The 19,323-nt window shown below is 46.8% G+C and overlaps 1 protein-coding gene across 1 annotated transcript in view; it reads left to right on the top strand.

The window, feature by feature from the left end:
• Positions 1-19,323, top strand: part of STAG3 (STAG3 cohesin complex component) — a 41,532-nt gene that overhangs the window by 12,096 nt on the left and 10,113 nt on the right. The window contains exons 12-25 of the mRNA XM_075275735.1: positions 105-212; positions 2,446-2,551; positions 2,780-2,885; positions 3,551-3,654; positions 6,147-6,239; positions 6,546-6,635; positions 6,714-6,914; positions 9,291-9,361; positions 9,452-9,539; positions 9,617-9,697; positions 14,556-14,648; positions 16,455-16,623; positions 17,323-17,450; positions 19,181-19,282. Coding sequence (XP_075131836.1) covers positions 105-212; positions 2,446-2,551; positions 2,780-2,885; positions 3,551-3,654; positions 6,147-6,239; positions 6,546-6,635; positions 6,714-6,914; positions 9,291-9,361; positions 9,452-9,539; positions 9,617-9,697; positions 14,556-14,648; positions 16,455-16,623; positions 17,323-17,450; positions 19,181-19,282 — 1,540 coding nt within the window. The remainder of the gene's footprint in view (positions 1-104; positions 213-2,445; positions 2,552-2,779; positions 2,886-3,550; positions 3,655-6,146; positions 6,240-6,545; positions 6,636-6,713; positions 6,915-9,290; positions 9,362-9,451; positions 9,540-9,616; positions 9,698-14,555; positions 14,649-16,454; positions 16,624-17,322; positions 17,451-19,180; positions 19,283-19,323) is intronic.

Here is a 19,323-nt window from a genome sequence, read left to right as displayed (position 1 = left end):
GGCTTATCTTGCTCAAGAGTAAGAAGTCAATGGGAGTCTGAAACGCAGGCAGATCCTCAAGGTGTGGGCTTGGACCAATGTCGTCATCTTCTTCTTTCCTACAGGAATATGGAAAACGTTTTGAGCAAAGAAGACTGCGAGACTATTGACCCCTTAGTATACGCGAGCAATCGAGTGGTAGCCGCTGCAGCGGGGGAATTTGTCTATCAGAGGTCAGTGTCAGGAGAGCCTGTGATACGCAGGGCGGTGGATTGGATAGGCCACACCTCTGAGTCTTGGCTAATTCATGGGAAAAGTCAGCGCTTAAATTATTTTGAAGCTGGAAGTCATGAACTTTTTTTCAACTTCACCCAAAACGGACACCCTGACACTAGGGTCACACCTGTGTTTGGGTTTCCCGTTCAGGAGGTCCGCTTGGGGCAGACGCAGATGTGAGCCTAGCCTGACTGAGACTCCACAGCCCTGGTGATACCGCACCAAGACTTTTTTGGTGGCCATGGTGCGAATTCAATGGGACTTAGATCCTGTTGGGAGGGAATCTATAAGGGTATGGCCCCAAACTCTAGCAGCCACCCACAGGGGTCAATGACTGCACGCATTTGATGATAACACTAAAGTGTTCCCTTGTTGTCATTGGCCTGCACTTGTTAACCAGAGTTTAACCCCTTCCCAATATTTACCGTACTGGTATGGCGGATGTCAGGTGGTTAAATATGTTGGCCGCTTGGTAGTTGTGCAGGCCGCTATAGCTGTTGAGTCTCTGCTGTTTTATACAGCAGAGACCCAGAACTAATGCCTGCGATCAGTGCCGCACTGGTTGCAGGCATTAGCCCCTCTGGTACCTTGATCAAAGCTGCCCGAGGCGCCAAACTACCGGCAGCAAATGGGTGCTGCCATTTTGCAGTTGATCGCACCCAGAGCAAGCTCCAGATCCGGCATCCCATTACCACAACTGCTTGGAGCCTTGTGAAGGCTCCTAAGCCTGCCTTTAATTAGTTCCGATTGCAGACTACTATTAGGGGGTCGAATAAATGCAAAAATAAATTTATAAAAAGTAAAAAAAATATAAAAAAAATAATAATAGTTCCAAATCACCTCTCTCTCTAGAAAACATATAAAAGTAGATAAATACTGTGAAACACCCACACATTAGGTCTTCCTGTGTCTGACAACGCCCGCTCTACAAATCTATAAAAATATTTTTCCCGTATGGTAAACGCCGTAGCTGGAAAAAAAAATCAAAAATGCCAAACCGCCGTTTTTTCACTGTTTTGCCTCTGATAAAAATATGAATAAAAATTGATCAAAGCAAAAGTAATTCCCCAAAATGGTAGAACTGAAAAATACACCCCGCCCCATAAAAAAAGACGCCCTATACATACACACAGAAGTATAAAAAAGTTACAGGTGTCAGAATATGGCGACTTTTAGAAAAAAAAAAAAATTTGGGCAGTTTTGCATTTCTGTTAGGGGGTTAAAATGTAAATCAAACCATATAAATTTGGTATCCCTGGAATCATCCCGAAACATAGAATACAGGGGACAGGTCATTTTGACTACACAGTGAACACCATAAAAACAAAGCCCGGAAGAAAGTCACACAGTTTTTCTTTAAATCCCCCCCCATTCTGATTTTTTTCCAGCTTCCCAGTACATTGTACAGAATAATTAATGGCGGCATCATGAAGAAAAATTTGTCCCGCAAACATTAAGACCTCATATGGCTCTGGGAGCGGAGAAATAAAAAAGTTATGGGGTTTGAAAGGCGAGGAATCGAAAATCGAAAAATTCCTCCAGCGGGAAGGGGTTAAAGAGGACCTTTCATGACTTTGGGCACAGGCAGTTCTATATACTGCTGGAAAGCCGACAGCGCACTGAATTCAGCTCACTGTCAGCTTTCCTGATCTGTCCCCCGAGTGAAGAGCTATCAGTCCTGGTACTGTAGCGCTTTACAGTCAGAAGGCGTTCCTGACAGTCTGTCAGGGACGTCCTTCTCCACAGCAGCGCCTATCGCGCTGTACTGTGTGAGCGGTGAGGAACGCCCCCGCCCTCCTGATAATACTCGTCTATGGACGAGCACTGTGAGCAGTGGGAGGGGGCGTTCCTCTCCGCTCACACTGTACAGCACTATAGGCGCTGCTGTGGAGAAGGACGTTCCAGACTGACTATCAGGAACGCCCTTCTGACTGTAAAGCGCTACGGTACCGGGACCACTAGCTCTTTACTCGGGGCACAGATCGGGAAAGCCGACGTGCACTGTTGGCTTTCCAGCAGTATATAGAGCTGCCTGTGCCCCAAACCATGAAAGGTCCTCCTGGTTTTGGGTTCAAAAACTGTATCCAAAACCCTAGAAGGATTCTAGAAAGCTCCTTATGCAGTCTGACTTCTGTTACTTGGGTCTCTTCAGGAGTTTGCACATCTCCATCTTTGATGTCTGTTTATCAGGTTATTGGACACCAGCGCTGAGGAACGTTCTCCCGAGCGCAGCCATCGGCGCAGCGCACACACGTCCTTCTTTCATCTGCTGATTGATTTTTTCATCTCCAGCGAGGTGAGTGCCGCAGTCTCCATTATTACATGTGACTGTATTTTTAGTTATGTATCCAGGCCTCATGTGATTAACCATTGCTTGTACAGTTAGGTGCCCGGTGTCTCACTGGTACACGGGTAAAAATACAACACAAATAGGTTTGTAAGTAGTCTGACTTGTATCTATAGCTGGCTATATCTCTCTCTATCTATAGCTCTCTGTTACTTACCTGTTGTTTCCTCCTGCCAGCTTCATGAACACGCCGCCTACCTGGTGGACAGTCTGTGGGACTGCGCCTCAACTCAGCTAAAGGACTGGGAATGTCAGACCGATCTGCTGCTGATGAAGAAAACATGTAAGTCTAGAGCAGCAGTATGATAAGACACAGCACTGTGCATAAGTTTTAGGCAGGTGTGGATAATGGCTGCAAAGTAAGAATGCTGTCAAATAGAAGGGTTAATAGTTTGTTTTTAAGAAAAGAGAAATGTAAATTCCATTTAATATTTGGTGTGACCTTTGCCCTTTGGAGGAGGAGGAGTCCTGGAAGTGATGCTCCGGCCCCCACAGATCTAGCCCTGATCTCAACATCATGCAGTCTGTCTGGGATGACATGAAGAAACAGACGGATTGGAGCAAGCAACATCCACAGAAGATCTGTGCTTAGTCCTCCAAGATGGCGGCGGGAACAAACTACCTGTTAAGTTCTGCCAAATACTGTCTGCAAGTACCGAGAAGAACTGATGGAAGGCAAAGGGTAAAGGTCACACTGAATATTAATGGGATTTACATTCCTCTATTAACTCTTCTATTTCTGGAAGCAGCGTTTTTTTTATCCCCCATACCTGTCTAAAACTTTTGCACAAAGCAAAATCTAGTCCAGAGCAGAAGGTGTATATAATATAAATATAGATAATCCTGTCTCTACAACATAGACAAGTTTTCCTTTTATATGAAGGTTCCCCCCCTTCCCCTTCTTCTTCTAGGTAACGTCTTCCTTTTGGTTATCTTTCCCATTTTCAGGCTTAAATGACCAGGAGGAGAGTGCTCTCATCAAGATCTTGGTGTCTTCTATAAGACAAGCAGCAGAAGGGACGTCTCCGATTGGTAGAGGCCCTGCAAAAAAGGTTGGTCACAGGCTGCGCCCATATAAAGCTTATATGCTGTGATGAAATGTCCTATGTCAGCTTTGTGGGCCACATGTCACGTGTTATGGTTGTCCCATGCATCTGTTTATAGAGATGAGCGAGTACTGTTCAGATCAGCCGATCCGAACTGCACGCACACATTGAAGTAAATGGATGCACCTGGTACTTCCGCTTTGACGCCGGCCGGCCGCTTAACCCCCCCGCGTGCCGGCTACGTCCATTCATTTCAATACGTGTGTGCTGTTCGGATCGGCTGATCCGAACAGTACTCGTGCATCTCTATTTATTATGTGGTTGTGACATGAATGATATATGGACACAGGATGACCAAAGCGTGAAATAGGATCCATCGCCAAGGAATGAAGGGTCCCGCCTTCTCCATATAATGATGGACGTCACACACGATTACGTGCATACAGTGTAGTATAGCTAATCGTTTTTCGGTCGGATAAGACCTTCCTCAGACTCTCGGTAGTAGTATAAATGCCAATCAGAGATCCCTGAACGGGTTGGTAGCCCAACGAGTGCAACGCAGTTGCGAGTGAAGATAGCGCCCCTTACAGGAATCATTCGCATGACTGTATGTATTAGTGTGTTTGCTGTGCTTTCCATGTGGCCTATTATATTCTATGGTCTCATATAGACACCCGTGTATTATCCTGAGTCTATGTATGGCGCCATGAGCCTGGGACAAAACTGAGGACAGCCCTTATATATATCCCGTATATAAAACGTAACTTTTATTGTAAAAATTCAGGAACATCATGCAGTCCAATAAAAAATTAATACCAATAGCTCATGATGACAGAAAAAAGCATCTGGCTGACTGTTCATTTCTTGATGGGGTTCTTAAGTTTATGTTTCTTCTCCTTGTCGTTATTGTCAATTCTTACTTGCAGACTAACACAGGTGCTCTTGTAATTGAGTTCCTTTAAAAACACACCGATGTGTTCATGTCGTCAGGCTATGAGTAAGGAGTGCTATTAGGCTCCGAAACGCGTCAGCCAGATGCTTTTTTCTGTCATCATTAGCTATTGGTATTAATTTTTTAATGGACTGCATGATGTTCCTGAATTTTTACAATAAAAGTTAAGTTATATACACGGGATCGATTGCTGGATATACTTTTCGATTTACTGGATCTCAACCTCAGGCCGAGAGGCTTTGAATATCCCTGCATCTCCCATACTTCATCAACCCCAGAGCGGATGTGTTTTTCATTCGGGATACGGGAGTAAGCTGTCACATTTGAAAATTTTTTTTTATTTGTGTCTATTTTGCAATCAGTGAATGGGGCCGTGTAGGCGCTGGCAGCACATGGAGTTTGTGCATGTAGCTTTAGTTTTTGTACAGCCCCCTTTCAGGCTGCAGTGCAGTCACAGCTGTTAAAGGGATTCTACCATTAAAATGGGTTTTTTTTTTCTCAATAACATGACGGAATAGCCCTAAGAAAGCCTATTCTTCTCCTACTTTTAGATGTCTTCTCCACGCCGCTGTTCGGTTGAAATCTCTTCTTTTTTTTTTTTTTTTTTTGGCATGCTCTCACAGCACTGGGGGTGTCCACAATGCTACGAGAGAACTCTTCAGCGCCGCCTCCATCTTCTTCAGGAACGGCCTCTCTGCGCGTCTTCTTCCGTCCTGGGCTTCATTCTTCTAGGCCTCAGGCAGAGCAGACTTCGCAAGAAAATGGCCACTTACGCTTACCATTTTTCTTGTGGCCGGCGGGCATGCGCAGTCTGTTCTGCCCGAGGCCTAAAAGGTTGAAACTCAGGATGGAAGAAGACGCGCAGAGAGGCAGTTCCTGAAGAAGATGGAGGTATCACTGAAGAGTTCTCTTGTGGCATTGTGAATGCCCCCAGTGCTGCGAGAGAACTCATTTGCATACTGAAGAAAACCGGGATTTCTACTGAACGGCGGCGCAGAGAAGACATCTAAAGGTAGGAGAAGAATAGACTTTCTTAAGGATATTCCTGCATGTTAACAAGAAACAAAAGCATTTTAATGGTGGAATCCCTTTAATTCCCTGGTGGGTCTTTGTCCCATCGTCTCTGTTGCAGGGTCCCCTCCAATTCTCCTGGTTCCTCCTAAGGCCACCCATGTCTTCTGGCTCCAGTTTTTCGCTGTGCCATTTTGATCCTCCTGGGCTCAGGACTTGTTGGTGCCTTTTTTACTCTTTCTCCTACTGATTTCATTCCCCACTGATCAATCCATTGTGGGAGAGGATATAGCCCACCAGGCCCGAGCCAAGACCTGCCACTGGCATGACCTGTACCCATTGGATTATGCCCACCAGATGAATTCAATTTTACAACGACCACAAAAATCCTTTTTTCATGTGAACTGGAGGTCCGGGGGGAAACTCATTGCAGAATTTTGGGTCTAAAATGGCATTTAATGATGGACTTGATGGAAAAAAAGTAAAATGAACCCTAAAGAGCAGAATGGAATGAACTTGTCATTTCTAATTTCAGATTCTGTCCGTGAAGGATAAGAAGACTCATTCTGAGGATAAACTGAGACTGAGCCGACACATGATCGTTACGTTACCCCATCTTCTGGCCAAGGTACCGCAGTCTAATGCAAACCGTACACACAATAGTATCCCGGCACATCCGCCACACACATGCATGCTCTGCTTGTCGGCACTGGCTTATTTACATGACCACATGCTCAGCCAAATCTGTAGAAATTTTCAGATTGTTTATCCAGCTTAAACGCTGAGGGCTGACTAATACTTTAATGTGACATTTTGCCCCTAACCTGTGTGTGGCGCTGTAGCTCCGCTCCATGCACTGAATATCACACACATTACTGTATACAACCTGTAAAGGACTTTCTACAATGCAAACCTCCCCCCCTTCCTGTTTCAGTTTTCAGCTGATGAAGACAAAATGGCAGCTCTTCTGAAGGTGGTCGTCTACTTAGAAGTGGAGATTTACTCCACAGAGAGACTGGAGAAGGTGAGGACGGATCAGGGGGAGTGCCGGGTCGTGTAGCAGGGATGTCCGCCGGAGTTAACCTTCTTCTTTTGTTGTCAGAATTTAGACCTTCTCTTAACCCAAGTGCACAATATCATGGAGAAGCACACGGAGCCTGAGGTGCTGGAGGCCTGCACACGCACTTTGTATATCCTGAGCAACCCGGACCGGGCCTTCTGTAAGAGGACAGACATTATACTCAGCCAGCTAGTGGACAATCTCGCCAGCCATTTCCAGAGTCTCCTACCAGATGTTTTGCAGGTATCTACCAGCTGACCGCTCTCACCCCTCTTATTGTATATAGAGACTTCCTGTTACAAAATGGAGATATCCCCCGTGGGTCAGCCGCTAAAAAGTGGCAGCCACATTTAACCCCCATTCCTCCACTTCAGTAGACATTACTGGATCCTTAAGATCCCCAAGACCCTCGCCACATCGTTCTCTGAGCTTTCTGGTCGTTTCCTAGTCAAGTGCTCGGACGCCTTTTATTCTGGGTGGGGGTTGTTGTGTTATTGTAGAGGGCACTAGGACTAGTGGGGTAGGGGTGTTTTCTGTGAATACTGAAGAAGCTAGAGATAGACTGCTGTGACTACTGAGAGGCCATCTTGTGTCTGGGGAAACATCCATCCAGCCTTACGTGTGGTGCCGATGTACCGTATTTTCCGGACTATAAGGCGCACATAAAAACCTACGATTTCCTCAGAAATCGTAAGTGCGGCTTATAGTCCGGTGCGGCTTATATATGGATGGAAGCGGCGGCAAAGTCTGCGTGCCGCTTCCATACATACATAAAAGGCACCGTAAGGGTGCATTCACACTACAGAACGCCGGCGTGTATCACAGCAGTACACGCCGGCGTTACAGCAGGGCTGCCGGACACTTCCTATTCATTTCTATGGGAGCCGGCATGCGAGCGCTCCCCATAGAAATGAACGGAAAAAAGCAGTCCATTCATTTCTATGGGGAGCGCTCGCATGCCTGCTCCCATAGAAATGAATAGGAAGTGTCCGGCAGCCCTGCTGTCACGCCGGCCTGAAACAGAACGTGAAACCTACCCAGCGGTGCAGGGCGGGCGGGCGGGCATTCAGGCCTCCTCTTCCTCCGATGTTCCGTCCTTCTCCTCCGGCGCTCGCTGATAATGGCCGGGACGCATGCGCAATATCATAATGCTTCTACTACGGCTACGCATGCGCCCAGGCCATTATCAGCTTGCGAGCGCCGGAGGAGGACGGAACATCGGAGGCAGAGGAGGCCTGAATGCCCGCCCACCCTGCACCGCTCGGTAAGTTTCACATTCTGTTTCAGGCTTTTATTTTAAAACGGGGGGGTAGTTTAATCTAACTTTTACGGTTGGCCTCTATCAGCATGATTTTGCTGATAGAGCCCCTCCTCGCCTGCCGAGCGCTTCCAATAGAAGCGGCTGGCACGCGGGGGGTTAAGCGGCCGCTGGCAAAGTCTGCCTGCCGCCGCTTTCAATAACATATAATGCGCACCGGACTGCGGCTTATAGTCCGGTGCGCCTTATATATGAACCGAGACGGACTATAAGGCGCTCATGGGCAATGCGGCTTATAGTCCAGTGCGCCTTATAGTCCGTAAAATACGGTAATAGATAGATTGTACAAGGCTGAAGCTCCGTTTCCTTGACAGCCGGGGATTTGCTTTATTCATTTGCTTTTCCTGAAATAGCTGAGAACTGCCAGAATCTGCCCCAAAATCAGTGGCGAATTTCAATAGGAGATGGAGATGAGAACAGTACACTAAAAAAGACTTGTCCACCTTCAGACCAATATTGTGAGACAAATGTTAGTTTGTATAATGAAAAGTTGTGCAATTTCCCAATATGCTTTCTGTATCAATTCCTCACAGTTTTCTAGATCTCTGCTTGCTGTCATTCATCCTGCTTACTGCCAGTGGATAAAAGTTAGTCCATGGTCATGTGATATACAGTCCATGGTCATGTGATATACGGTCCATGGTTATGCGATATACAGTCCATGGTCATGTGATATACGGTCCATGGTTATGCGATATACAGTCCATGGTCATGTGATATACGGTCCATGGTCATGTGATATACAGTCCAGGGTCATGTTATATACAGTCCAGGGTCATGTGATATATGGTCATGGGATGAACATACAGGTGCACAGCTTGTTATAGTACAGTAATCTGATATCTGCCTGGTAATCAGCTGTGCACCTATGTGTATATCACATGACCATGGACCTTATATCACATGACCATGGGCAGTATATCACATGACCATGGACAGTATATCACATGACCATGGACTGATTTTTATCCATTGTCGGTGAACACAATGAAAGACAGCAAGCAGAGATCTAGAAAAATGTGAGGAATTGATACAGAAAGTATACATGGAAATTGTACAACTTTTTATTATACAAACAATAACACTTGTCTCTCAATATTGGTCTGAAATGGACATTCCCTTTAAGCTCCGTGCTCAGCCTTGGCACAGATTCCGTGTCTGATTGAGCTGCAGAGTCGGCGATGTGAGACTCCACGCTGACTAGGCCTATTCCACCGCGAGGAACGGAAAATGAAGAGGATTCTGGGGCGGACGTCCCCACCTCAAATACCTTTCTATTACCTGCTTTACTCCTGCTCTAGGTGGCCGACCTGGATGAAGACGACGTGTGCAACATTGCAGCCATTATGAAGAGGCTCGCTGCCCTGTACAGGTGACGCAGAGATGACATACATGTGTAGATAACCGTGTATCATGTATCCACAATGTCATGACATTATCCTGCCTCCACTTACTACTACAGCGCTCATGACCTGACCCGATGGGAGTTGTTTGAACCTTGTAGTCAAATCCTGCAGAAGGCCATAGACACCTCAGAGGTGCCAGAACAGGTGATGTCCTGCCCTGTATCCTAGAGGAATGACTAACATGACTCCGATGTATTTACTAAGGGTCCTCTCTTTTATAGATTGTCCTCCCAGCACTTGTCTGCTGTCACTTCTCCCTGTTATGGGAACTCGTACACTTCTCCAAGCGCCAACCTTCAAAGGTGAGATAGTGTGATATAGAGGGGTGCAGTGACTACTCGGCCCTGGAGTTTGAGGGTTCCCAGAGTCCTCTCTCTGCAATGTATTAAGACACCAGTACTATGGATAGCACATGGTAAATGGGGACCCTGGTAGAGTTTTTGCATTGAGGTCCCAGCAAGTTACTGGCTACTGAAACTAGTCATTGTAGGTAAATGTGGAACTAAATGCAATGTCCAATGGTCAGTAGCAAGAAAAATCGGATACAGGGATTGTTATAGCTAAGAGGGGGTTGTCCAGACACAGTCAGTTACCCCCTATCCATAGGAAAGGACCTTATTGCTGGTATTCACACTAAAAAAGAAAAGTTTTGAATGGCAGCGCAATGCTGCTTCATCTCAATGAGCTGCTGGAGATGGCGGAGGGCTACGTTTCGACTATCTGCTGCATTCCCATTGAAATGACTGAAGCGGCGCGCTGACTGACCAGGCAACTCCATTCAAAACTGGGGTGAAATAACTTGTGTATAAGGGAATTGGACAACCCTATTAGCACTTTTTATGACGTTTTCCATGTTCCAGACTATTCTACGTTGCATCTTGTTTGACAGATCATTTACCATATATACTCGAGTATAAGCCGACCCGAATATAAGCCGAGACCCCTAATTTTTACCACAAAAACTGGGAAAACTTATTGACTTGAGTATAAGCCGAGGGGGGAAATGCAGCAGCTACTGGAAAATTTCAAAAATTCAAATGGCCGGAGTTTTTGGGTGCAGTAGTTGCTGGGAAGGGGGAGGGGGTGTTTTGGTTGTCTGTCTGCCCCTTCCCTGAACTTGAGGACTGTTTTTTTTTTTTTCCCCATATGGAATTCAGCCTGGCTGTATATAGGGCATCTGCAGTACTCCTATTAACCCCTTCCCGAAGGAATAGGAGCACTGCAGATACCCTATATTCAGTCAGGCTGAATTTCAAGTTGGAGGGGAAAACTCAATTTCGGGGAAGGGGCAGTTAGACAACTTTTTTCCCCCGCTACGGCGTTTACCGTTCAGGAAAAATATATTTATAGATTTGTAGAGCGGGCGTTTTCTGACACATGTATAACTTACTTGTATGTGTTTCACAGCATTAACAGTATTTGTTTTATATGTGTTCTAGGGAAAGGGGGAGGATTTGAATTTTTAATACTTATTTTTATTTTATTTACTTAAAAAAAATATTTTTTTTGCATTTATTAGACCCCCTAGGGGTCTTGAACCCCAGAGGGTCTGATCACTAATGCAATACACAATGCACTGCAAAAACTGTCATTTCTGCCGGCCAGGGAGCCTTTACAAAAGTGCTGAGGGGAATCCCTAGCAAGAGTGCTGAGGGGCGGACCTGAATGAGAACCTCGGCCGGCCGAACCTGAAGGGGAACTGCAGCTGGCTGCCGGCAGGAGCGCTGAGGGGAATCCCCGGCAGAAGCTCTTCTGCCGGCGGCCGGCCGCAGTTCCTATCTTCAGGATCGACCTTGAGAGAGCGGTCGCGCCCGCTCCTTCCTCCCTCCAGCAGCATGGCGGTGCCTGCAGGTTCCCCTTGGATTGGGACATCATCGGAGGACTCATGCCTGCAATGTCTGATTGCAGGGAGCTCCGGCATTTTTTATTATTATTATTTATTTATATAGCACCATTAGTTCCATGGTGCTTTACATTTGGGGGTTACATACACAACATATACAGGTAGATATAATGCTAACAGTAACCGACTGGCAGGGTGGGGTAGAGGGCCCTGCCTGCGAGGGCTTACAATCTATGAGGGAAAGGGGTAGAGACAGAAGGAGAGGGGGAGACTGTACAGATGGCGGTGCGGTGATAGTGTTATTGGAGGTTGTAGGCCTTCCTGAATAGCAGAGGTGTCGGTTGGTATGGCAACCGCTCTGGAGTAGAGCAGCGCCATTATAGTTACAGACCCGGCATACAGACACCGGGGCGGGTGCCGGGCTGCAGCATTGCCACGCTCAAACTGCAGAAGTACTTACGGTACTTCTGCTAGCAGGCCCAGAATGCAGATACACGCCGGGTGTGGGCCTGAGGTTACGTGGCCACGTCACCCGGTGTCTGATGGAGTGCGGGGGCGTGGTCTGCGTTCCGGGCCTCCTAGCAGAAGTACCTTAAGTACTTCTGCAGTTTGAAATGAGCAGCATCGCCACGATCATTGCAGGGGCGGCCCGGCACCCGCCCCGGTGTCTGTATGCCGGGTGCGGATGCCGGGTCTGTAACTATAAATATTGCTGAATTACCATAATGACTCGAGTATAAGCCAAGGCGGACTTTTTCAGCACAAAAACTGTGCTGAATAACTCGGCTTATACTCGAGTATATACAGTACTTGCAAAACCGGGTTGTCCCGTTTCCTTTCTAGTCCGGCCTAGGTTGTCACTAAAGAATAATGCAGAGGCGTTTGTACATGTTATAATGGATATGGCATATACATGTTGTCTGCATCTCGATTCATTCTTCCCCTCTGATATGGTTTGCCTAATGCACCCTACACTTCTCATGATACCTCTGCACTGAGTCCCATCGCCCTGCACTTGTCCTCAGTGAAATCTAATGGCAGCAAGCAATAGATCGATGACCTAGAACTGGTGTCCCCTAAGTCACATTACAGAGGGTTACATGTATTTCTGTGAGGTCTTTCTTCCCTGTCCCCTGCTTATGATGGGTTACTCCCTATTACCTCTTACCAGCAGGAGGCAGGGAGAGCAAGGTGATGCTGCATCTCAGGATACACTGGAGACTCTGCACACAGCACTCACAGGTAGAATAGTCTCTACCATATCACTACGCTTGTGGTCTCTTACATTGGACAGGAATAATATCTTTAGTAGCAATGAGGTGTTATATAGGGCAGAATTTTGTGGTGAGGAAAAAGATCTAAGATATGTCAAAATTGATGAGAGTTCATGATGTAGTCACATGAGAGACTGACCAGATGTCTACCTAGGAGAGAGAGGTGTGGAATTGTAGTCAGGTGCCTATAATGTAAGGCGATATGTAGGTATCGGAGGAGTTTGCTTGCCTGCAGACATGATATACAATGCCTACAAGTAGTATTCAACCCCCTGCAGATTTAGCAGGTTTACACATTCTGAATTAACTTGGCCTTGTGACATTTGGACTGTAGATCAGCCTGGAAGTGTGAAATGCACTGCAGCAAAAAAGAATGTTATTTCTTTGTTTAATTTTTTTAAATTGTGAAAAGTTTATTCAGAGGGTCATTTATTATTCAACCCCTCAAACCACCAGAATTCTGTTTGGTTCCCCTAAAGTATTAAGAAGTAGTTCAGGCACGAAGAACAATGAGCTTCACATGTTTGGATTAATTATCTCTTTTTCCAGCCTTTTCTGACTATTTAAGACTCTCCCCAAACTTGTGAACAGCACTCATACATGGGAAAGACAAAGGAGCATTCCAAGGCCATCAGAGACAAGATGGTGGAGGGTCACAAGGCTGCCAAGGGGTACAAAACCCTTTCCAAGGAGTTGGGCCTACCTGTCTCCACTGTTGGGAGCATCATCCGGAAGTGGCAGGCTTATGGAACTACTGTTAGCCTTCCACGGCCTGGACAGCCTTTGAAAGTTTCCTCCCGTGCCGAGGCCAGGCTTGTCCGAAGAGTCAAGGCTAACCCAAGAACAACAAGGAAGGAGCTCCGGGAAGATCTCATGGCAGTGGGGACATTGGTTTCAGTCAATACCATAAGTAACGTACTCCACCACAATGGTCTCCGTTCCAGACGAGCCCGTAAGGTACCTTTACTTTCAAAGCGTCATGTCAAGGCTCGTCTACAGTTTGCTCATGATCACTTGGAGGACTCTGAGACAGACTGGTTCAAGGTTCTCTGGTCTGATGAGACCAAGATCGAGATCTTTGGTGCCAACCACACACGTGACGTTTAGAGACTGGATGGCACTGCATACGACCCCAAGAATACCATCCCTACAGTCAAGCATGGTGGCGGCAGCATCATGCTGTGGGGCTGCTTCTCAGCCAAGGGGCCTGGCCATCTGGTCCGCATCCATGGGAAGATGGATAGCACGGCCTACCTGGAGATTTCGGCCAAGAACCTCCGCTCCTCCATCAAGGATCTTAAGATGGGTCGTCATTTCATCTTCCAACAAGACAACGACCCAAAGCACACAGCCAAGAAAACCAAGGCCTGGTTCAAGAGGGAAAAAATCAAGGTGTTGCAGTGGCCTAGTCAGTCTCCTGACCTTAACCCAATTGAAAACTTGTGGAAGGAGCTCAAGATTAAAGTCCACATGAGACACTCAAAGAACCTAGATAACTTGGAGAAGATCTGCATGGAGGAGTGGGCCAAGATAACTCCAGAGACCTGTGCCGGCCTGATCAGGTCTTATAAAAGACGATTATTAGCTGTAATTGCAAACAAGGGTTATTCCACAAAATATTAAACCTAGGGGTTGAATAATAATTGACCCACACTTTTATGTTTAAAATTTATTAAAATTTAACTGAGCAACATAACTTTTTGGTTTGTAAGATTTATGCATCTGTTAATAAATCCTGCTCTTGTTTAAAGTTTGAAGGCTCTAACTTATTTGCATCTTATCAAACCTGCTAAATCTGCAGGGGGTTGAATACTACTTGTAGGCACTGTATATGACATGGACCACGTTACCGTCATACACCCCCTCCTTACCAGAGGTCTAATGACCTGACTACAGCAGTGCGGATCCCTATGATGCTAGTTTGGGTCATTAGATCTCTGACCAGGATGGGATTTATATCTGTGATATGTATTATGGCATGTGAATGGGTTTTGTTCTTGTCTGTGTCTGCTGTATTGTACAAATTCTGTGTTTTCTGATCAGGAGGAGCTGGCTGCTTTACGGAAGACGCTTGTCCTGTTCTTCAGCATGTGTCAGAGCCTGCTGTCAGATCTTCACTGCAGCGTGAGAGAGCAGGTACCAGGCGGGAACCTCACAGGGTGCTCAGTCACTTCTCATTTTTTCTCTTTCTTTTCCCCATAACGTCTTGCTGTTTATAACTACAGTATGGTTTGAAGCCCCAGGACGGGGTATTTTAGGCCACTGGGTCTCCCACATTATAATATTATAGGTCATTGACATCGGAGTCCACGTGTTTTGAATATCACTTTCATGGAATCTCCACCCATCACCATCATAGTTCATATAGATAGATATAATCTCCCTGTGATGTAACTGACTCCATACTGTACATACAGTAGGGTTAGTCATGTGACCAAGAGCGTCCGTAGGGTAGAGGAACGAGACTTCAGGCCTAGTCATGTGACCAAGAGCGTCCGTAGGGTAGAGGAACGAGACTTCAGGCCTAGTCATGTGACCAAGAGAGCCCGTAGGGTAGAGGAACGAGACTTCAGGCCTAGTCATGTGACCAAGAGCGTCCGTAGGGTAGAGGAACGAGACTTCAGGCCTAGTCATGTGACCAAGAGCGTCCGTAGGGTAGAGGAACGAGACTTCAGGCCTAGTCATGTCACCAAGTGTGTCCGTAGGGTAGAGGATCGAGACTTCAGGCCTAGTCATGTCACCAAGAGCGTCCGTAGGGTAGAGGAACGAGACTTTAGGCCTAGTCATGTGACCAAGAGTGCCAGTAGGGTAGAGGAACAAGACTTCAGGCCTAGTCATGTGACCAAGACCATCTGTAGGACAGAGGAACGAGACTTCAGGCCTAGTCATGTGACCAAGAGCGTCCGTAGGGTAGAGGAACGAGACTTCAGGCCTAGTCATGTGACCAAGAGCGTCCGTAGGGTAGAGGAACGAGACTTCAGGCCTAGTCATGTGACCAAGAGCGTCCGTAGGGTAGAGGAACGAGACTTCAGGCCTAGTCATGTGACCAAGAGCGTCCGTAGGGTAGAGGAACGAGACTTCAGGCCTAGTCATGTGACCAAGAGCGTCCGTAGGGTAGAGGAACGAGACTTCAGGCCTAGTCATGTGACCAAGAGCGTCCGTAGGGTAGAGGAACGAGACTTCAGGCCTAGTCATGTGACCAAGAGCGTCTGTAGGATAGAAGAACGAGACTTCAGGCCTAGTCATGTGACCAAGAGTGCCAGTAGGGTAGAGGAACAAGACTTCAGGCCTAGTCATGTGACCAAGAGCGTCCGTAGGGTAGAGGAACGAGACTTGGTTATCATCTGTTGGTGTTTTTGGTTTGGTGGTTGGCTGTTGTTTGGTTGGGGGGTGCCTGGTTTGCTCAGGTGGCTTAGCCAGGCTTGGTGGTGGTAGGAGTCGGGCTTGCTCCCCTGGATGTGTGCCTGGAAAGCTAGCGCCCTCTTCTGTATGGTGAGCCATAGGGGGAGTCTGCCTAGCTCTGCCCTGCAGTCCATGTTGGAGCTGCTGCGATGGACATGGAGCAGGTACTTGCAGAGCTCCAGGTGGAAGGTCTCTGTTGGGCTAGAGTCCCATTTTGGCTGGTCTGGGTAGGTGGCTGGGCCCCAAACCTCACTGCCATAGAGAAGGATCGGAGCGATGACTGCGTCAAATATCTTCAGCCAGACCCTGACCGGTGGTTTGAGGTGGTACATAAACTATATTCGGATCCGTCAGTTTTACATCACATGCTTTTCTCTCTCCACTGACTTTAGATGGAATCTGCAGCAACGTCTCCAATACAGTGTGAACCTAGCCTTATGGGACTTCACCACCACTGTCTCAACTTTAAGAACCATCCAATAGTAGATTGTGTGAGGTCGCTCCTCTTACACGCTCATCCTTTTGCTGTTGTCTGTGCAGGTCTTTAAACTCCTGAGTGATCTTCTGGTGATCTTCAATGATCGCGTTGGGCGCGGTGACCGTGCCTACCTTCAGACGCTCGCCTACACCCCCGACCACCCTCTCCAGGCTGAACTGGCAGGCTTCCTTGTCGACCATGTGTTTACCAACTCTGAAGATGAAGACGGCGGTGCGTATTCAGTCTAGTCCTAAAGAATCGCATCAAAGCTGCGTGGTATGAACAAGGCTTCAAAGTGAATGTCTCACTTTTTAACATTGTCATTTTCGGTCCACAGTCCTCGACTGTTCATACCTTGTCCTTTAAGAGATCACCTCATGGGCACTGAGTGAAAAATGAAAGGGGGTTTCTGAGGTTGGTCATCTAATTTGTGGGGCGGCTGACACTAGGACACCCAGGACTGTCACAGATCAGTGGCTGCAGTGCTTGGTTGAACATTGCTTTAGATTGACAGGCCCATATATCTAGCACATGGCCTGTTTGCAGCTCAGTCCCATTCAAATGAATGGAAGTGAGCTGCAAAACAAAGCCCAGGCACTCTGCATTGTACAGGACGGTGCTTGGTATTCAGTGATGAGGCCACAGCTCTCACCAAACGCTTTCATCCCTTCAAACAGTTGATATTTTGGGGTCTCAGGTTATCAGACCACTTACACACACCCCTAGGTGGAAGACAATAGTTTATGCTATGTATAACCAGTATGCAGTGAGCTCCTTTGCTCCCTCTGGTGGTGACTTCCAGCAACCAAATTTTTTTTTATTTTGTTCTATGTATTAGCGAGGGGTTCATTTCTGCCCTCTGTTGCGCATACATTTATATATTAAACAAGTTACGGATCATTGAATATTATTTATTTTACTTTTGTTTAGAGGATGAAGTCCATAGACTCGAGCGGCTCCACGAGAGGCGCCTACTACTGGCCGGGTACTGCAAACTCATCCTGTATAACACCCTGGAGCTCCGCTTTGCCAGTGAAGTCTTCAAGCACTATGTCAAGGTTTGGATTTTTGAGCTTCACTAGGACTGTAGAAGGGTTAAATATCTGGTCACAGATGGGTCTGATTTTATAATGTGTTTGGGCGCAGAATAAATCTAATCCCGTGGTCACGATAAGGCTGCGGCATCACCTGGGTTCAGTAACCAAATCTAATACAATACCGCAGCCAGTCACTGATGGGCCTTGGTGGCTAACCCACAGTGTGTATGTCCCACCTATGTCACCCCAGACTTAAAGGGTTTTTTTCTGGGATATATTGCGCAGTTAGGAGCAACACAACTGTAATACACAGCCACTGCCCTCTCCCAACCCCTCAGCTGCACTCTCTGTTGTTTAACTCTTTGCTATTCCACAATGAATGTTGGCCGAGCCATTTGGAAGGAGACGCAGAGGCAGGAATCGCTGTCATGTGATCAAGACCTTCACCTGATAAGGGCACACGGACATTGAAGGGGCTGTCTGGCTATAATCCCTGTTACTACAGAGGTAACCGGTAGGGAAAACTCTGCGTATATAAGATAACTGCAGATACATACAAAACACTGACCCTCTTCTATTCCCATTGGTGCCATATTGCAACCCCTGAGGTCACTACCGTCATGTCCTATAAAGCTGGGCACCATTTTGCTAATATAGTGAGCGTTTATTTTTTGATCTATATCAGAGGTTCTCAAACTTATTTTGTCTACCGCCCACTTCGAGAATTAATTATTTTCTAGCGCCCCCCCCCCCCTCCCCAATTTTTTTACTTTACTACATCTTAAGAATCACAATCGCAGTCATTATGTTAATATTGGAGCTTACCGCCATCTATGGTACAGTTTGACAACTTTTGGACAGGAAATAGTTACTGTCTAGTCCCCTAGATGGCGTTACACGAGGAAACGCGCGTTAAGCATAAAGGAGCGGAAAAGTTTGTGTTAAAAGCAAAAAAACAATTTTAAAGGGGTAGCCTCATGAAGCTTGATCTGCCTTCTAAGCTGCCTAAAAATCTTCTTTCTTCCTGTTTGCTCGCGTCAATTAGCCCTGCCCCCAAATTAGCGTGTAGCTCCGCCCACCACATAGCTTGATCCTATGGGATGACTGAAGGGCCTGTGATGTCATCAAAAGGTCCTGTAGACTTGGATTTACCTTGTACGGAGTTTCCTAAAGGACCTGGCTCCTCTGCCCACTAGCAGCCTGCTCTATATAATAAAGCTTTATCCTAGTGAACAGAGAGACCAGGTCCTTTAGCCCAGTAGGATTTAGACTGCTTTATATAAGAAAGCAGCACTTATTCCACACACACCCCTCTATCTCACAGCAGGGAGCTAGGTGATGTGTATGTGTGGTGCAGACACAGGCTGGCTCCGTACACTCAGCCCCCACACAGCAGGGAGCTACGTCATGTGGCTCCCTCAGCAATGAGCAGGGGGCCAGGTGCTAGTGTCCATAATGAAGTGAATAAAGTAAGATAGTGGACAGACAAAGCAGTTTTGCTGAAGCAATGTATTTAGGAAAAGTCTTAAATCCACATTAACAAGTAGTATAGATAGGATCATTGTTATGATACCACCCCTTTAAATTAGCCATCGCCCCCCTAAACCGCTTCAACGCCCCCCAATCTTCTCTGTGCCCTTTACTGCCCCCCTATAGGCCTCCAGCGCCCACAAGGGGGCGTTATCGCCCACTTTGAGAAAGACTGATCTATATGATGTAGTAAACCAAGTTGTTTTTTGTTTATTCTCCAGTATTATACAGATTACGGAGATATCATAAAAGAGACCTTGAGTCGGGCCCGGAGACTGAGCAAAGAAGAAAGCACCAGAACTATCCTGCTGTGCCTGACCCAGGTATGACCAGGAGTTACACACGAGAGGCCACCGTGTACCCG

Source organism: Leptodactylus fuscus, chromosome 5 (assembly GCF_031893055.1).
Source record: "Leptodactylus fuscus isolate aLepFus1 chromosome 5, aLepFus1.hap2, whole genome shotgun sequence".
Classification (NCBI taxonomy): Eukaryota; Metazoa; Chordata; class Amphibia; order Anura; family Leptodactylidae; genus Leptodactylus; species Leptodactylus fuscus.
This window is presented reverse-complemented; position numbering and strand designations above follow the sequence as displayed.